This window comes from Malurus melanocephalus, unplaced genomic scaffold (genome assembly GCF_030028575.1).
Source record: "Malurus melanocephalus ecotype Western Australia unplaced genomic scaffold, MMel_1.1 scaffold_1439, whole genome shotgun sequence".
In the NCBI taxonomy this organism is placed as follows: Eukaryota; Metazoa; Chordata; class Aves; order Passeriformes; family Maluridae; genus Malurus; species Malurus melanocephalus.
The window spans coordinates 21,764-33,546 of record NW_026624671.1 but is presented as its reverse complement, the minus strand read 5'-3'; the positions used below and the strand labels follow the sequence as shown (position 1 = coordinate 33,546).

At 62.3% G+C, this 11,783-nt stretch overlaps 4 protein-coding genes across 8 annotated transcripts in view; 2 read left to right on the top strand and 2 right to left on the bottom strand.

Annotated features, from left to right (window-relative positions):
* Positions 1 to 6: 6 nt before the first annotated feature.
* LOC130586984 (fumarylacetoacetate hydrolase domain-containing protein 2-like) lies at positions 7 to 2,411 on the bottom strand. Its single transcript, XM_057387929.1, has 8 exons — positions 2,331 to 2,411; positions 1,614 to 1,795; positions 1,008 to 1,224; positions 875 to 934; positions 640 to 802; positions 333 to 441; positions 176 to 263; positions 7 to 80 (listed from the first exon to the last, which is right to left on the bottom strand). Exons 2-8 carry the CDS (start codon positions 1,790 to 1,792, stop codon positions 18 to 20), a joined length of 879 nt encoding a protein of 292 aa, XP_057243912.1. The 5' UTR covers positions 1,793 to 1,795; positions 2,331 to 2,411; the 3' UTR covers positions 7 to 17.
* Positions 2,412 to 2,950: 539 nt separating this feature from the next.
* On the bottom strand, positions 2,951 to 6,821 carry LOC130586978 (calsenilin-like). Of its 5 annotated transcripts, none has more exons than XM_057387920.1 (8): positions 6,542 to 6,819; positions 5,176 to 5,303; positions 5,020 to 5,089; positions 4,845 to 4,915; positions 4,449 to 4,556; positions 4,255 to 4,359; positions 4,111 to 4,173; positions 2,956 to 3,744 (listed from the first exon to the last, which is right to left on the bottom strand). In XM_057387920.1, the coding sequence occupies exons 1-8, from the start codon at positions 6,642 to 6,644 to the stop codon at positions 3,697 to 3,699; spliced, it is 696 nt and encodes a 231-aa protein (XP_057243903.1). In that variant the 5' UTR covers positions 6,645 to 6,819; the 3' UTR covers positions 2,956 to 3,696. The 5 variants fall into 5 exon arrangements, with proteins under 5 accessions (XP_057243905.1, XP_057243903.1, XP_057243904.1 ...); XM_057387921.1 differs by having other exon boundaries at positions 2,958 to 3,744; positions 5,176 to 5,300; XM_057387922.1 differs by lacking the exon at positions 4,111 to 4,173 and having other exon boundaries at positions 2,951 to 3,744; positions 6,542 to 6,820.
* A 1,323-nt stretch (positions 6,822 to 8,144) lies between these two features.
* On the top strand, positions 8,145 to 10,154 carry LOC130586979 (cytochrome c oxidase subunit 5B, mitochondrial). Its single transcript, XM_057387923.1, has 4 exons — positions 8,145 to 8,296; positions 8,413 to 8,486; positions 9,068 to 9,167; positions 9,942 to 10,154. Exons 1-4 carry the CDS (start codon positions 8,203 to 8,205, stop codon positions 10,052 to 10,054), a joined length of 381 nt encoding a protein of 126 aa, XP_057243906.1. The 5' UTR covers positions 8,145 to 8,202; the 3' UTR covers positions 10,055 to 10,154.
* A 949-nt stretch (positions 10,155 to 11,103) lies between these two features.
* PURB (purine rich element binding protein B) overlaps positions 11,104 to 11,783 on the top strand; it is a 2,466-nt gene continuing 1,786 nt past the window's right edge. The window contains exon 1 of the mRNA XM_057387927.1: positions 11,104 to 11,121. Coding sequence (XP_057243910.1) covers positions 11,104 to 11,121 — 18 coding nt within the window. The remainder of the gene's footprint in view (positions 11,122 to 11,783) is intronic.

Below are 11,783 nucleotides of genomic sequence, written 5' to 3'. Positions count from 1 at the left end.
GGGGGGTCTCTCTTCCATCAGACCACCCGGTTGCAGATGGTGCCCAGCTCCTCGATCTCACACTGCACCTCATCCCCGCGCTGCAAGGGGGGACATGGTGGCATCTGTCCCCAGTTGGGTCCACCGTGTCCCCACTCTCTCCCCAACCCCACGGGAGCCCATCCCTTTCCCTCACCTTCAGGAAAACGGGCGGTTTCCGAAAGACCCCCACTCCGGCGGGGGTCCCTGTCAGCAGGATGTCCCCAGGGACCAGTGTCACGAACCTGGGGACACACACGGTGTCAGCCATGACCCCTTGGCTTTGGGAGTCCCTTCTCCTCCCCCATTCCTACCGGGACACCCAGGCGACGAGGGTGGGCACCCCAAAGATGAGGTGGCGGGTGCTGCTGTCCTGCATCCGGTGYCCATTGACGCTGCAGCGGATCCACAGGTTGTGGACGTCTGTGGGAAGTTGAGATGGGGGAACATGGGGACAATGCCACTGAGACCCCAGCTTGGGGAAAACCACGGAGGGCTGGGGCACATGGGACTGTGACAGCAGCAGTGGCTGCCGAGAAGGAATTGCCATCTCATCCCTGCCTTGTCTCTGTCCTGTTCTCCTGCCATCTGTGTTCTGTGCCCAACCCATCCCTGTCGCACCTGGCACCGCCTCTCTGGTGACAATGGCTGGCCCCAGGGGACAGAAGGTGTCGAAGGTTTTCCCCAGCAGCCACTGGCGCCCGTTTCGCCGCATTTGCCAGTCGCGGGCGCTCACGTCGTTGGCCACCGTGAAGCCCAGGACGTGTTCCAGCGCCGCCGCCTCCTGGGGACAGGGGGGAGCCGCTTACAGGGGGCCACACCAGGGACCCCCGAATGAGGCTGGAGCGGGGGGTACCTCGATGTGCCGCCCCCTCTTCCCGATGACAGCGGCCAACTCCACCTCCCAGTCCAGCTCCTGTGGGGATAAAAGAGGGGCTGGGAGGGTTATTGCCTCGGGGGGCTGTGGGGGTGGGTCCTGGGGTACCCACGCTGGTGTCCTGAGGGTGCACGATGTCATCGAAGGGCCCGGTGATGGCGCTGGGGAACTTGCTGAAGATGAGAGGCTCCTTGGGGACCTTGGCACCCTGCTCCTCGCAGTGGTCGTGGTAGTTGAGCCCCACACAGATCACCTTCTCGGGGTCCCCCACGGGTGCCAGCAGCTGCGCAGATGCTCGGGGCACCCGGTGCTGTCCTGACTCCAGTGCTCTGTGGGGACAGATCCATCCTCCAGGTCAGACACATTTTGGGGCTTCCATTTCTCAGTGGCCTCTCTTTTGGCGGATCATTCACACAGGTCAAATRTATTTTAGGGACTCTCCTTCCGGGGATGCCCACATTTGAGAGGATCCACTTTTTGGGGTCAAGTACTCTGAGGTCATGTGTGGTTTTGAGCATCCACCTTTTTCGGGGGGTCAACTATTGCAGGTAATCCAGTTTGGGAGTCATCCAAAAGAGTCTCTGATTTGGGTGGACACTCCTTTGGGSTCCATGAGGATATCCCCTTTTCGGGTTCACTCTCATTTTGGAGGACCCTCCACTTACGGGGGGACGGCTTTTGTCACCTTTGGGGATCACCCAYCCTTGGCCTCACCCACCTCCTTGCGAGCGCCAGCCCTCGAGGGCCGATCTCCAGGAATTCCCGCATGGACCGGGGCAGCTCCGGCTCCGCCGCACACAGATCCACCAGGTCCCCCCCGGGCGCYTCCTCCAGCCCGAGCCGGGGCGCCCCGCCCGCGGCTCCCCGGAACCGCACCARCCGCAGAGCCCCGCGCATCCCCTGCGGCACCGGGGCTCAGCACCCCGCCGGAGGAGAGCCGGGGGCAGCGGATCCCCCTCGGCACAMTGGGGGGATCCCTCCCACCGATCCGACATAACCCCAGTGCTGGAGGGTCGTTCCGCCCGATCGCCAGATCCCCCCAGTCACAGGGGTTGCTCTCCTGATCCCGCACTGCTCCGATCCCTGTGGATCTTCCCCCACCCCGATCCCGGTCAGCCTGATCCCAGGGATTCCCCCGATACTGCACAACCCCAGACCCGCAGGGTTCCCCCCCATTTCTCGCCCACTCAGTGCCAGGGAATCCCCCGATTCCGTAGGGTTCTCTACCCACCGCACACTCCCCCCATTCCCACCCCCAGTTCCGCAGTCCCGATCCCAATGATCCCCACCTTTATCCCACATAGCCCAGACCCCGGGAATCCCCCCGACCCAAGGGATGCCCCCCAGCCCCGATGGAGGGCTCCCCCCGCCCCCRWYCCSGGGRCYYCCCCSKTYCCMRGGGYYCCCCCMMCCCSGGSYYCCGGGGGTCTCATACACGGCTGCTCGCCCGCTCCGCCAGGGGGCGCTGCGGACACTGCGCGTCACGTGTTACGTCACGTGCCTCCTCCCCGCCCGTTCGCACAAAGGTCGCCGCTCCGAAACCCCGCCCCCTTCAGGCCGTCCAATGGGAGCGGGCAGGGGGCGGGGCCACACGTTCAACGGGAACCAATGAGAGGAGAGGACTGAGGGGCGGGGCCGCGGGACAGACCGGGACGGAAACTGGGAATGGGAATGGGAGCAGGACTAGGAATGGGAGCGGGACCGGGAATGGGAATGGGACCGGGAATGGGAATGGGAGCAGGACCAGGAATGGGAGCGGGACCGGGAATGGGMRTGGRASYGGGAATGGGWMTGGGACCGGGAATGGGAGCAGAACTGGGAATGGGAGCGGAACTGGGAATGGCACTGGGAYCGGGAATGGGAATGAGAGCAGGACCAGGAATGGGAGTGGGACTGGGAATGGGAGCGGGACCGGGAATGGGTCTGGGACCGGGAATGGGCGTGGGAGCGGAAGCGGGAATGGGAGCAGGACCGGGAATGGGAGCAGGACCGGGAATGGGAACGGGACTGAGACCGGGAATGGGAATGGGAGCCGGACTGGGAAAGGGAGCTGGACTGGGACCAGGAATGGGAATGGGAGCGAGAATGGGAATGGGACCGGGAATGGGAGTGGGACTGGGAGCGGGACTCGGAGTGGGAGAGAGACCGGGAATGGGAGCAGAACAGGGACTAGGAGAGGGACAGAGAACCAGAATGGGAACTGGGACACGGGGAGGAACAGGGATGGGGAGCAGGACAGGGAGAGGAGCATTGTGCATCCGTCACACCCCCCTCGACTCCATTTCACCCCTAAATCGTCACTATTTGGTTTATTTACAAAATCTCCTCTCTCCATGTGCCTGGGAGAGGGGGGCTRTGGCTTCATGGGGGAGTCCCCTGAGTGTTGGGGGAGAGGAGGAACTGTGTGCTTTTGGTTGGTGTTTGGGGTCTCCATTACATGACTGAATATGGACCCAGAGGACCCCATATCCTGGGGGTCCTTGCCTTGGGGGGTGGCATCTTTGAGGGTCCTCAGGTGCCAGGCAGGCCCTATGTCCTGGGGGTCCCCATTCCAGGAGGCCCTGGGGTCGAGTTTGTGCTGGTCCCTGCACTGCCCAGGGCAGGGGGTCCTTGTCGATGGGAGACTCAGCCCCCCAAAACGGGTCCATCTGGCAGGTGGCAGCACCGTATCGGGCASGGCTCTGGTGGCAACAGCGTCCTCATCCCATCCCATCTCCAGGAGACACGTGCTGGATTTCTCCTCACTTTTAACCTCTTGTTTGTCTGAAATAGAAGAAAAACTCCGGGGGGGGGCCTGGGGTCTAGAGCACGTTGTGGAAGATCTGCATGGAGCTCATGATGTCCTTGTCCTGGGGGAGAGAGATCAGATACTCCATGTTCCCCTCCTCCTGACACCCCTCCTCCCAGCTCCCCTTCTCCAGTCACCTTTTGGCCATTCCCCTCATCCTGTCCCCCCATCTGCTCCCTCCTGTCCCGCTCTCCTGTCCCTACCCCCGCTGTCCCCCCATCTCACACATCCCATGACAATCCTGCCTCTCCCGCATCCCTCTCCCAGCCCCTTCTCCTGTCCCCCTCCCCTGTCCCTCTCCTCCTGTCCCACTCACATCCCTCCCAGGGTGGTCCCGTTGTCCCCTTGTCCTGGCACCCCCAGCGCATCATTTTGGGACAGAACAAGGAGGACGATGGTGCCTCCCACTCCCTCCAGAGCCCCTCACCTCCTGGCACGTGGCCAGGAACTCCTCGAAGGTCACCACGCCGTCCCTGTTCCTGTCCATCTTCTGCAAGAGAGTGGCCGGGGTTCAGGGGGGTCACCCTGGCTGCAGAGTATCCCCGGGAGGTGATGGTGGGGACAGTCTCACCTGGAAGAACAGCTCCACGTGCTGGGCCGGCACTCTGGTCCCCAGGGCAGGCTCGGTGCAGCGGCCCATCATGGCATAGATGGATTTCATGATCTCCAACATGTCCTGGGGGACACAGGACGCTGGCAGGTCCCCGTCTGGGTGTTCCCACCCCGCCAGCCCCCCCAGCGTCTCCCAGTGTCCCCCAGTGTCACCTCCTTGGTGACATAGCCATCCTTATTCACGTCGTAGAGGTCAAATGTCCACTTCAGCTTCTGCTGCTCTGTCCCCCGCAGCAGCACCGACAGTCCCACCGCGAAATCCTGCCGGGAGGGGGGCAGCCGTGAGCAAGAAGGGACCATCACCCCACTCCCTCCTTCCTCCCGCTGCCACATCGATCCCGGGGCGCCCGAGGGATTTCAGTCCCTATTGATCCTGTTATTTTTACCCCCCACTGCCGCAGTGCCCGGCGCTCCGAGCACCCGCGAGGGAGAGTTTGGCCACAGCCTGGGAGGGGGAAGGGGGAAGAGGAGGRGGAGGRGGAGGAGGAGGAGGGGGAGGATGTGATGAATCACGGCGCTGGCACAGCCATTCCCATTAGGAATTCCCACCTGGAAGCAGAGAGCGCCGTTGCGGTCAGCGTCGAAGGCGTCGAACAAGAAGTGGGCGTAGGAGCTGGCGTCTGCAGGGGGAGGGCAGCGGTGATTTCCCCCGCTCTGGGGTCGGGAGCTTTTCCAGATGAGCCCCCCCAGACATCCCTGCTGGGTTTGGGGCCCTCCGACTCACCGCCTTGAGGGAAGAACCGYGAGTAGATGAGCGTGAAGGTCTCCTCATCCACRAGGCCGCTGGGACATTCCTGGGAAKGGGAGCAGCGCCRGTGACCCCGAGGACCACAGGGACCCATGGATTTTGGGGCTCGGGGTGACAGACGCCCAGACTCACATTCTTGAAGCCGCGGTAGAGGGATTGAAGCTCCGTTTTGGTGAACTTGGTGCGAGCCAGCAGCTGCTCCAGCCCCTCGGGTTGGTGCCGGATGGTTGGGAGCTCCACGTCAACATCGCCGCTGTCTGCTGGAAKAGACTCCTGGGCAAAGACCCCCTCAAAAACAACCCCTCCACCCCTAAATCCACCCCCACCCCCTTAAAACCATCCCATCCCTCTAAAACTACCCCTCAGCACCTTGGCAGACCCGAGAGCTCCCTTGGGATGGACCCTGGAACACCCTGGGTGTTGCTTCCCAAGGGGTTTCCCGCGTTCCCAAGGCACAGAACATTCCGGAGCCACCTCTTGCCAACTGCTGCTCCTGCCCGGCCCGGCGGAAGGTAATTAATAAATGATGGTTCATTAATAATTTCAGCCTGGAAAGCCCGTGTGCAGCTGCTCAGCACAGGGTGGGTGTCAGCAATTTCGGGATGGGATTGGGAGCCTGGAAAATCCCCAGGAATGGTCAGAAAGGGGTCAACCACAGCTCCTGCTGAGCCAGGTCTCAGGGGAATTGGTGGGGTAGTGGGGAATCTGGCATTGTGTTTTGGAGAGGTTTTGGGAATAATTTCTTGGGGGAAAATAATTTTGGGGAAATAATTTCGGGAAAATAATTTTGGGAAAATAATTTTGGGATCATTTTTTGGGGGGCAATAATTTTGGAGAAAATTCCCAGGTACAGTCAGAGAGGGGTCAACCCCCAGTTCCTGCTGAACCAGGTCTCAGGGGACTTGGAGCGGGGCAGTGGGGGGCCCTGGCATGTTTTGGGGGAGGGTAGGGGATACTGGGACCTTGGTGTCCCATCTTAGGGAGSTTTAGGGCTGATGCAGGAATTGGGGCTCCCTGTGTCCCATCTCAGGAGGTTTTGGGGGTCACTGTGGAGTCAAAGCTCCCCAGCACCTCACCTTGTTGGCGGTCAAGACCAGCTCAGAGTACCCCTGTCCCACCGTGAGAAGGTTTGGGAGTCACTGGGGGTCCCCGTTATCCCCTCCTGGGGGTTCACTGGGGCCCTGGGAGGGATGGCAATGGGGCCCCCACCCCCCCAGCATGTTGGGGACTGGCACAGCCCCTCGGGGGAGGTCAGAGCATGGCTGGGCCATGACGCTGCTGGGGGGGTGCAGACCCTGCTGGCTCCCCCTGCACCCCCAAACCCTCAGCCTTCACCCCAGCCTTAGGGGGAACCCCAAAACCAGCCAGTTTTACTCTACGGGGACMAATCACAGCCCAACAGGTCACTTAATCCTGGGAGGAGGGACGGGGACAGCCCGCGATGGGTTAATTAAATAATTAGGGTTAATTTAGGTTAAGTGAGGAGGGGGGGTGGTACCTTCCACAGAGATGGGTTCCAGAATGCCGAACTGCTTGAGGACAGCGATGAAGAGGAGGATGACCACAGCCACGGCGCACAGCTCCATGCCCTGGATGCCCATGGCCCCTGGGGAGGGATTGGGGGGGATTGGGGGTTCCCCCCCCCCCAAACCCCGCGGGGGTGCGGGCGCTGGGTGCTGCGGGAGTGCGGGGCGGGTGCTGCGCCCGCTGCCCGTGTCCAGCTGTCCTGCCCTCCTCCTCCTTCTCCTCCTCCTCCTCCTCCCTTGGCACTCGCCCACCCCCCGGCCCCCCCGGCGCTGCTGCTTGCCCGTATTTTATTTTCAGTTCCCCCAAAGAGGGTGGCGGACTGGGGCAGGGGTGCTGCCCCTGCTCCCCGCAGCACCTGTGGGTGCTGAGTTCACAGCCACGGGGGTCAAACCAGGACGGGCCTCAAATTTGGGTGAAAAAAAGGTTGTTTTGCCCCCCCCCGCCCCCCGCCCCCGGTGGGATCGATAGGATCGATAGGGATGAGTAAGCAGCAAGGGGAGGGGAAACTGAGGCAGGGAAGGCGCGGGGGCTGTCCCGGTTCCCCCAGAGCTGCCCCCACCCCTCTGGAGATGTCCCATAGTCCTGGGGACATCAGTCCTGTTGCCTGAGGGCTGTTCCTGTCCCCCCTGGGGCTGTGCCTGTGCCCCTCGGGGCGTTGTCCCCCACCATGGCCAYCTGTACCCACTGCCAGCAGGAATGGCTCTCTGCAGAGCCCTGAGCTGGCCTTGTCCCCAAGGCTCCAGGGACATCAGGGACATCGGCCTTGTCACATCAGGGCTGTCCATGTCCCTCAGGGTGTCCCCCCCACAACCCACAGGACATCATCCCTGCCCYCCAGGGGTGTTGTGTCCCCAGAAGAATCTGTCTCCATCCCTCAGGRGATGTCATGTGCCCATGGCCCCTGGTTCCCATCCTTCCAGGGGACCCATCCTCATGGTCCCAGGGACATCATCCCTGTCCCTGTGCCCCACGGGGTGTCCCCATCACCTGCAGGGTATTCCTGTCTCCCCCCGAGTCCCAAGGGATCCCATGGCCCCCGGGGACACTGTTCCTGTCCTACTGCCGCTTGTCCCTGTTGCCCCCAGGGCTGTCCCCATGGCCCTCGGGACATTGTCCCTGTTCCCTCAGGGGTGACCCCAGACCCCAGGGTTTCCCTATTCACCCCGGGGTCGCCAGGTACCAGAGCGCTGTCCCATCCCCGAGGCCCTGGGGACATTGTCCCCTCAGGGTTGTCCCTCTCCCCTCAGGGCTGTCCCTTTCCCCTCAGGGTTGTCCCTCTCCCCTCAGGGCTGTCCCTTTCCCCTCAGGGGTCCCTGTCCCCTCAGGGTTGTCCCTCTCCCCTCAGGGTTGTCCCTGTCCCCTCAGGGCTGTCCCTGTCCCCTCAGGGGTGTCCCTGTCCCCTCAGGGGTGTCCAAACTCCCACCCCAAACCTCCAGAGCCCACAGTGACCACCGGACCCACACGGGGGGCGGGGGTCTTTGGGGGCGGGGTCTTTGGGGCGGGGCTATCCGTGTTGTGGGCGTGGTCAAGGGCGTGGCTCCGGATAGTGGCGCGATTCTACCGCATTAGCCTTTCCTTCCCGACGTCACTTCCGTTTCCGTCCGCGCCGGAAGTGCAGCCGCTTTCGCCGCCATGGCCTCAAGGTTACTGCGGGTGAGCGCGGCCCTGCGGCTCCTGCCCGCGGCATCTGCCCGCGCCGTGCCCGCCCGCCACCTCGGCGTACCCGGTGAGCGGGGACCGGGGGAGCGGGGAAACGGGGGAGGGGAGCGGGGGAAGAACGAGCGGGACCGGGGGGCGGCCGGGGCGGGGTGTCCGCGCCCCCAGTGTGACGGCGGCCCGCAGGAAACCTGGCCAGCGATGAGGAGCAGGCGACCGGCATGGAGCGGAAGGTGATGGAGGCCATGAACAAGGGTCTGGTGAGTGCCAGTGAGGTTGGGGAGATCCCTTGGTGGGGCTCGGGCCGGGTGTTYTGTGGGGGCGGGTGGTGGAGGATTGGGGGTATGTCTGGGAGAACCCAGTGGTGTCTCAAGGGATAACGGGGGCTCTGGSGTGGTTTCAGGGTTCGACGGGTGTTCGGGGAAGTCGCAGGGTCTTCTAGGGGGGCTCAGGGGTTGGCCGAGGRTTTGGGGGTATTTCAGGGTTTCGGYGCCCTTGTGGGGGAAGGGTCTGAGGGTTAAAGAGTGAGARGATCTGGGAATCCTAGGGATTTTGGGGAGGGCTCGGGTGGTGGCAGGGTCGCCTGGAGGAGGTTTCAGAGTTGAAGGGTTGCAGGGCTGGGGAGTTCTCRCAGGGGGTCTGGGGGTCTCAGAGCTGGGGGAGTCTCGGGGACAAAGTGTCTGAGGGGGAAACTGGGGGAACCCAGGTGGGGTGGTCAGTTTGGCTGYCTTGGGGATAGGCTGTCCTTAGAGGGGATTCTGGGTCTGAGGGGTGGAGGGGCGGGTGGAGGTTGTGGGATCTTCACAGTCTGGGGGTGCCCTTGCTTTCCCCTTTCCCACAGGATCCGTACAACATGTTCCGGCCCAAGCGCTACGCAGGCACCAAGGAGGACCCGAACCTCGTCCCCTCCATCACCAACAAGCGCATTGTGGGCTGTGTCTGTGAGTACCTGCCATCCCATCCCATCCCATCCCATCCCTGTGTCTGTGTGTCTGTGCTGTTCCTTGTGTCCATCTCCATGTGTCTGTCCTTTATGCGTGTCCATCTCTGTGTCTGCGTGTTCGTCCTGTTCTTGTGTCTATCTCTGTGTGTCTGTCCTGTTCYTGTGTTCTCATGTCCATTCTTATGTCTGTGTGTCTGTCTTGTCCATTTCTGTGCGTCCAGTCTCATGTCCATGTGTCTGTCCTGTCCCTTTGTCCATTTATCCATCCTTGAGTCTATGCCTGCTCGTGTGTCCATTCCTGTCCCCTGTCCATTTGTCCATCCCCRTGTCCATYCYTGTCTGTCCCTGTGCTCCACATCTCTTGTCCACATTTCTTGTCCCTCACCACCATGCCTGTCTCCCTCTGTCCCCTTGTCACATGCTGTTCTTCCTGGTTCTGTGCTCATGTCCCTGGGTCCCTGTGCCATGTTATCCCTGTCCCACGCTGTCCCTCTGTCCCTGTCTTCCCTGTCCCCATATCCCTGTTCCCCTGTCCCATCCCTTGTTATCCTTGTCCCATATTATCTCTGTCCCATGTTATCCCTGTTTGCTATTGCACGCTGTCCGTCTGTCCCTGTCCTGCCTGTCCCCATATCCCTGTTCCCCTGTCCCATCCCATGTTATCCTTATCCCATGTTATCCCTGTTTCCTATTGCACACTGTCCCTCTGTCCCTGTCCTGCCTGTCCCCATGTCCCTGTTCCTCTGTCCCACGCTGTCCCTGATCTCCCCAGGTGAGGAGGACAACAGTTACGTGGTTTGGTTCTGGCTGCACAAGGGCGAGGCCCAGCGCTGCCCCTCCTGCGGTGCCCACTACAAACTGATCCCCCACGAGCTGCCCCACTGAGGGGAGCCTGGGAGACCCTCCAYCCTCCCCTCCCCGGGACCACCGGGGCTCTGCTGGACCCCCTTGCATCACCCCAGATAAAGAGGTTGTGTGGACACCCTGACTGTGTCTTTGCTGGGGGCAGCAGGGTGGATGGAACAGGCCATGGGGGTGTCACTGTGAGCAGGGAGGGGATGTGGGAGGTGGTGTGAAGAGGTCTAGGAGGAGTATTTGAGGTGGGGGTAGCCCACTTCACTGGACCTCTGTCCTGGGAGGTGCTGGGRTTGGGGCAGGCCCTGGRTGCAGCTSTGGGAGAGGGTCCCATTACTGCTTWGTCCCTTTGGGGCTTCCTTGCCCAGCTTGTGCAATCCCCCATCCCAAAAGAAGCCCCTGAGTGCTGAGAGGGTTTGGGTTGCTCCCAGAGCCTCCTGGACAGATCACAGGATCCACACACTCACAGAGTACCCTCCCAGTGCCCCCCTTGGGCATGGTTTTGCTTATCCCATGGGTGACACCGCCTGGGCTGGAGGATCCCAGGGCGCCAGTCCTGCCAGGCACCTGTGCTCCATCTTCCTATGAGAGGACTTGGAAGGCTCCACCAGATTCCAGGAGATCCCCAGAGGTTTCCAGAAGATCCACAAAAGATCCACAGGGGAGCTGAAAGTTCCCAGGAGATTCCAAGTGGCCACAGGAGATCCTCACTGTTCAGCAGGAGATCCCTAAAGGCTCCCAGGAGATGCTGGGGCATCCCTGCTGGTTCCCATAAGATCCCCAGAGACTCCATGTGGTCCCAGGGCATCCCCAACATGAGGGCTCCCTTTAGGCAGGTTATCCGTGATGCCACATCCCCAGGCTGGGGATAATTGTGGGTTCTGCCCTCCAGGTTCTGCTGAGGGGTCCAGGGGGCCCTGGAGGTTCCGTGGGGGCCCTGGGAGGACCCGGGTGCTGCCCATCCCCAGCGTGGCCCCAGTGCTACTGACTAGCTGTGATGTCATCGATGATGTCACGCTGTCTGACATGACATCATACATATGGGATGGAGGGGGTGGAGCTGTGGGAATCACCAGGCAATGGAGCCTGTGTTCGCTGTGAATGACAGYCGAGGGGGCGGGGCTTTTGGCATTACTGGCCAATGGTAGCAGGCAATGGCCCTGACTGACAGCTGGGGGCGTGGCTCTGCCTTTAGGGGTGCAAAGGGACTGCAGGGCGGGGCTTAGAAAGGGGAGGGGATTCGGGCGTCCCCGACCAATGGGGGGTGGTGGCGGCTGTGACTGACAGCTGGCAAGGGCGGGAATCTGCGCTCGATGGAGCCGAGAGGGGTGTTACCTGGGGGCGTGGCTTCAGCGACCAATAGGAGCTGCTGGTGCCTGTGACTGACAGCTGGGGGGCGGGGTCTGTGCTCAGCAGTTGCTCTGCGAGGGGAGGRGGCTACGGGGCGGGGCTTATAGGGGCGGAGCTTGAGCCTCATTGACCAATGGAAGTCATGCGTGCCCGTGACTGACAGCCAAGGAGCAGACTTCTATACTCAATGGAGCGGCGCTGCGAGAGCCCATTGACCAATGGGAAGCATCGGTGGTCGTGACTGACAGCTGGAGACCGGGATGGAATTGGAGGGGAGGGGGCTGCGGGGCGGGGCCTGACGGGGGGCGGAGCTTCACCGGGGGCGCGCGGGGACGCGGCGGGCGGAGCTCTCGGCGCACGTGACGGCGGCGGTGCGGCGGTGACGTCAGCGGTGTCGCAGCGGGGCCGG

Bases quoted from the DNA above. Each gene is read 5' to 3' on its own strand.
- LOC130586979 (XM_057387923.1), top strand. From the start codon at position 8,203: ATGGCCTCAAGGTTACTGCGGGTGAGCGCGGCCCTGCGGCTCCTGCCC. The intron at 8,297-8,412 runs GTGAGCGGGGAC...GGCGGCCCGCAG, and splicing joins CCGCCACCTCGGCGTACCCG to GAAACCTGGCCAGCGATGAG. The intron at 8,487-9,067 runs GTGAGTGCCAGT...CCTTTCCCACAG, and splicing joins AGGCCATGAACAAGGGTCTG to GATCCGTACAACATGTTCCG.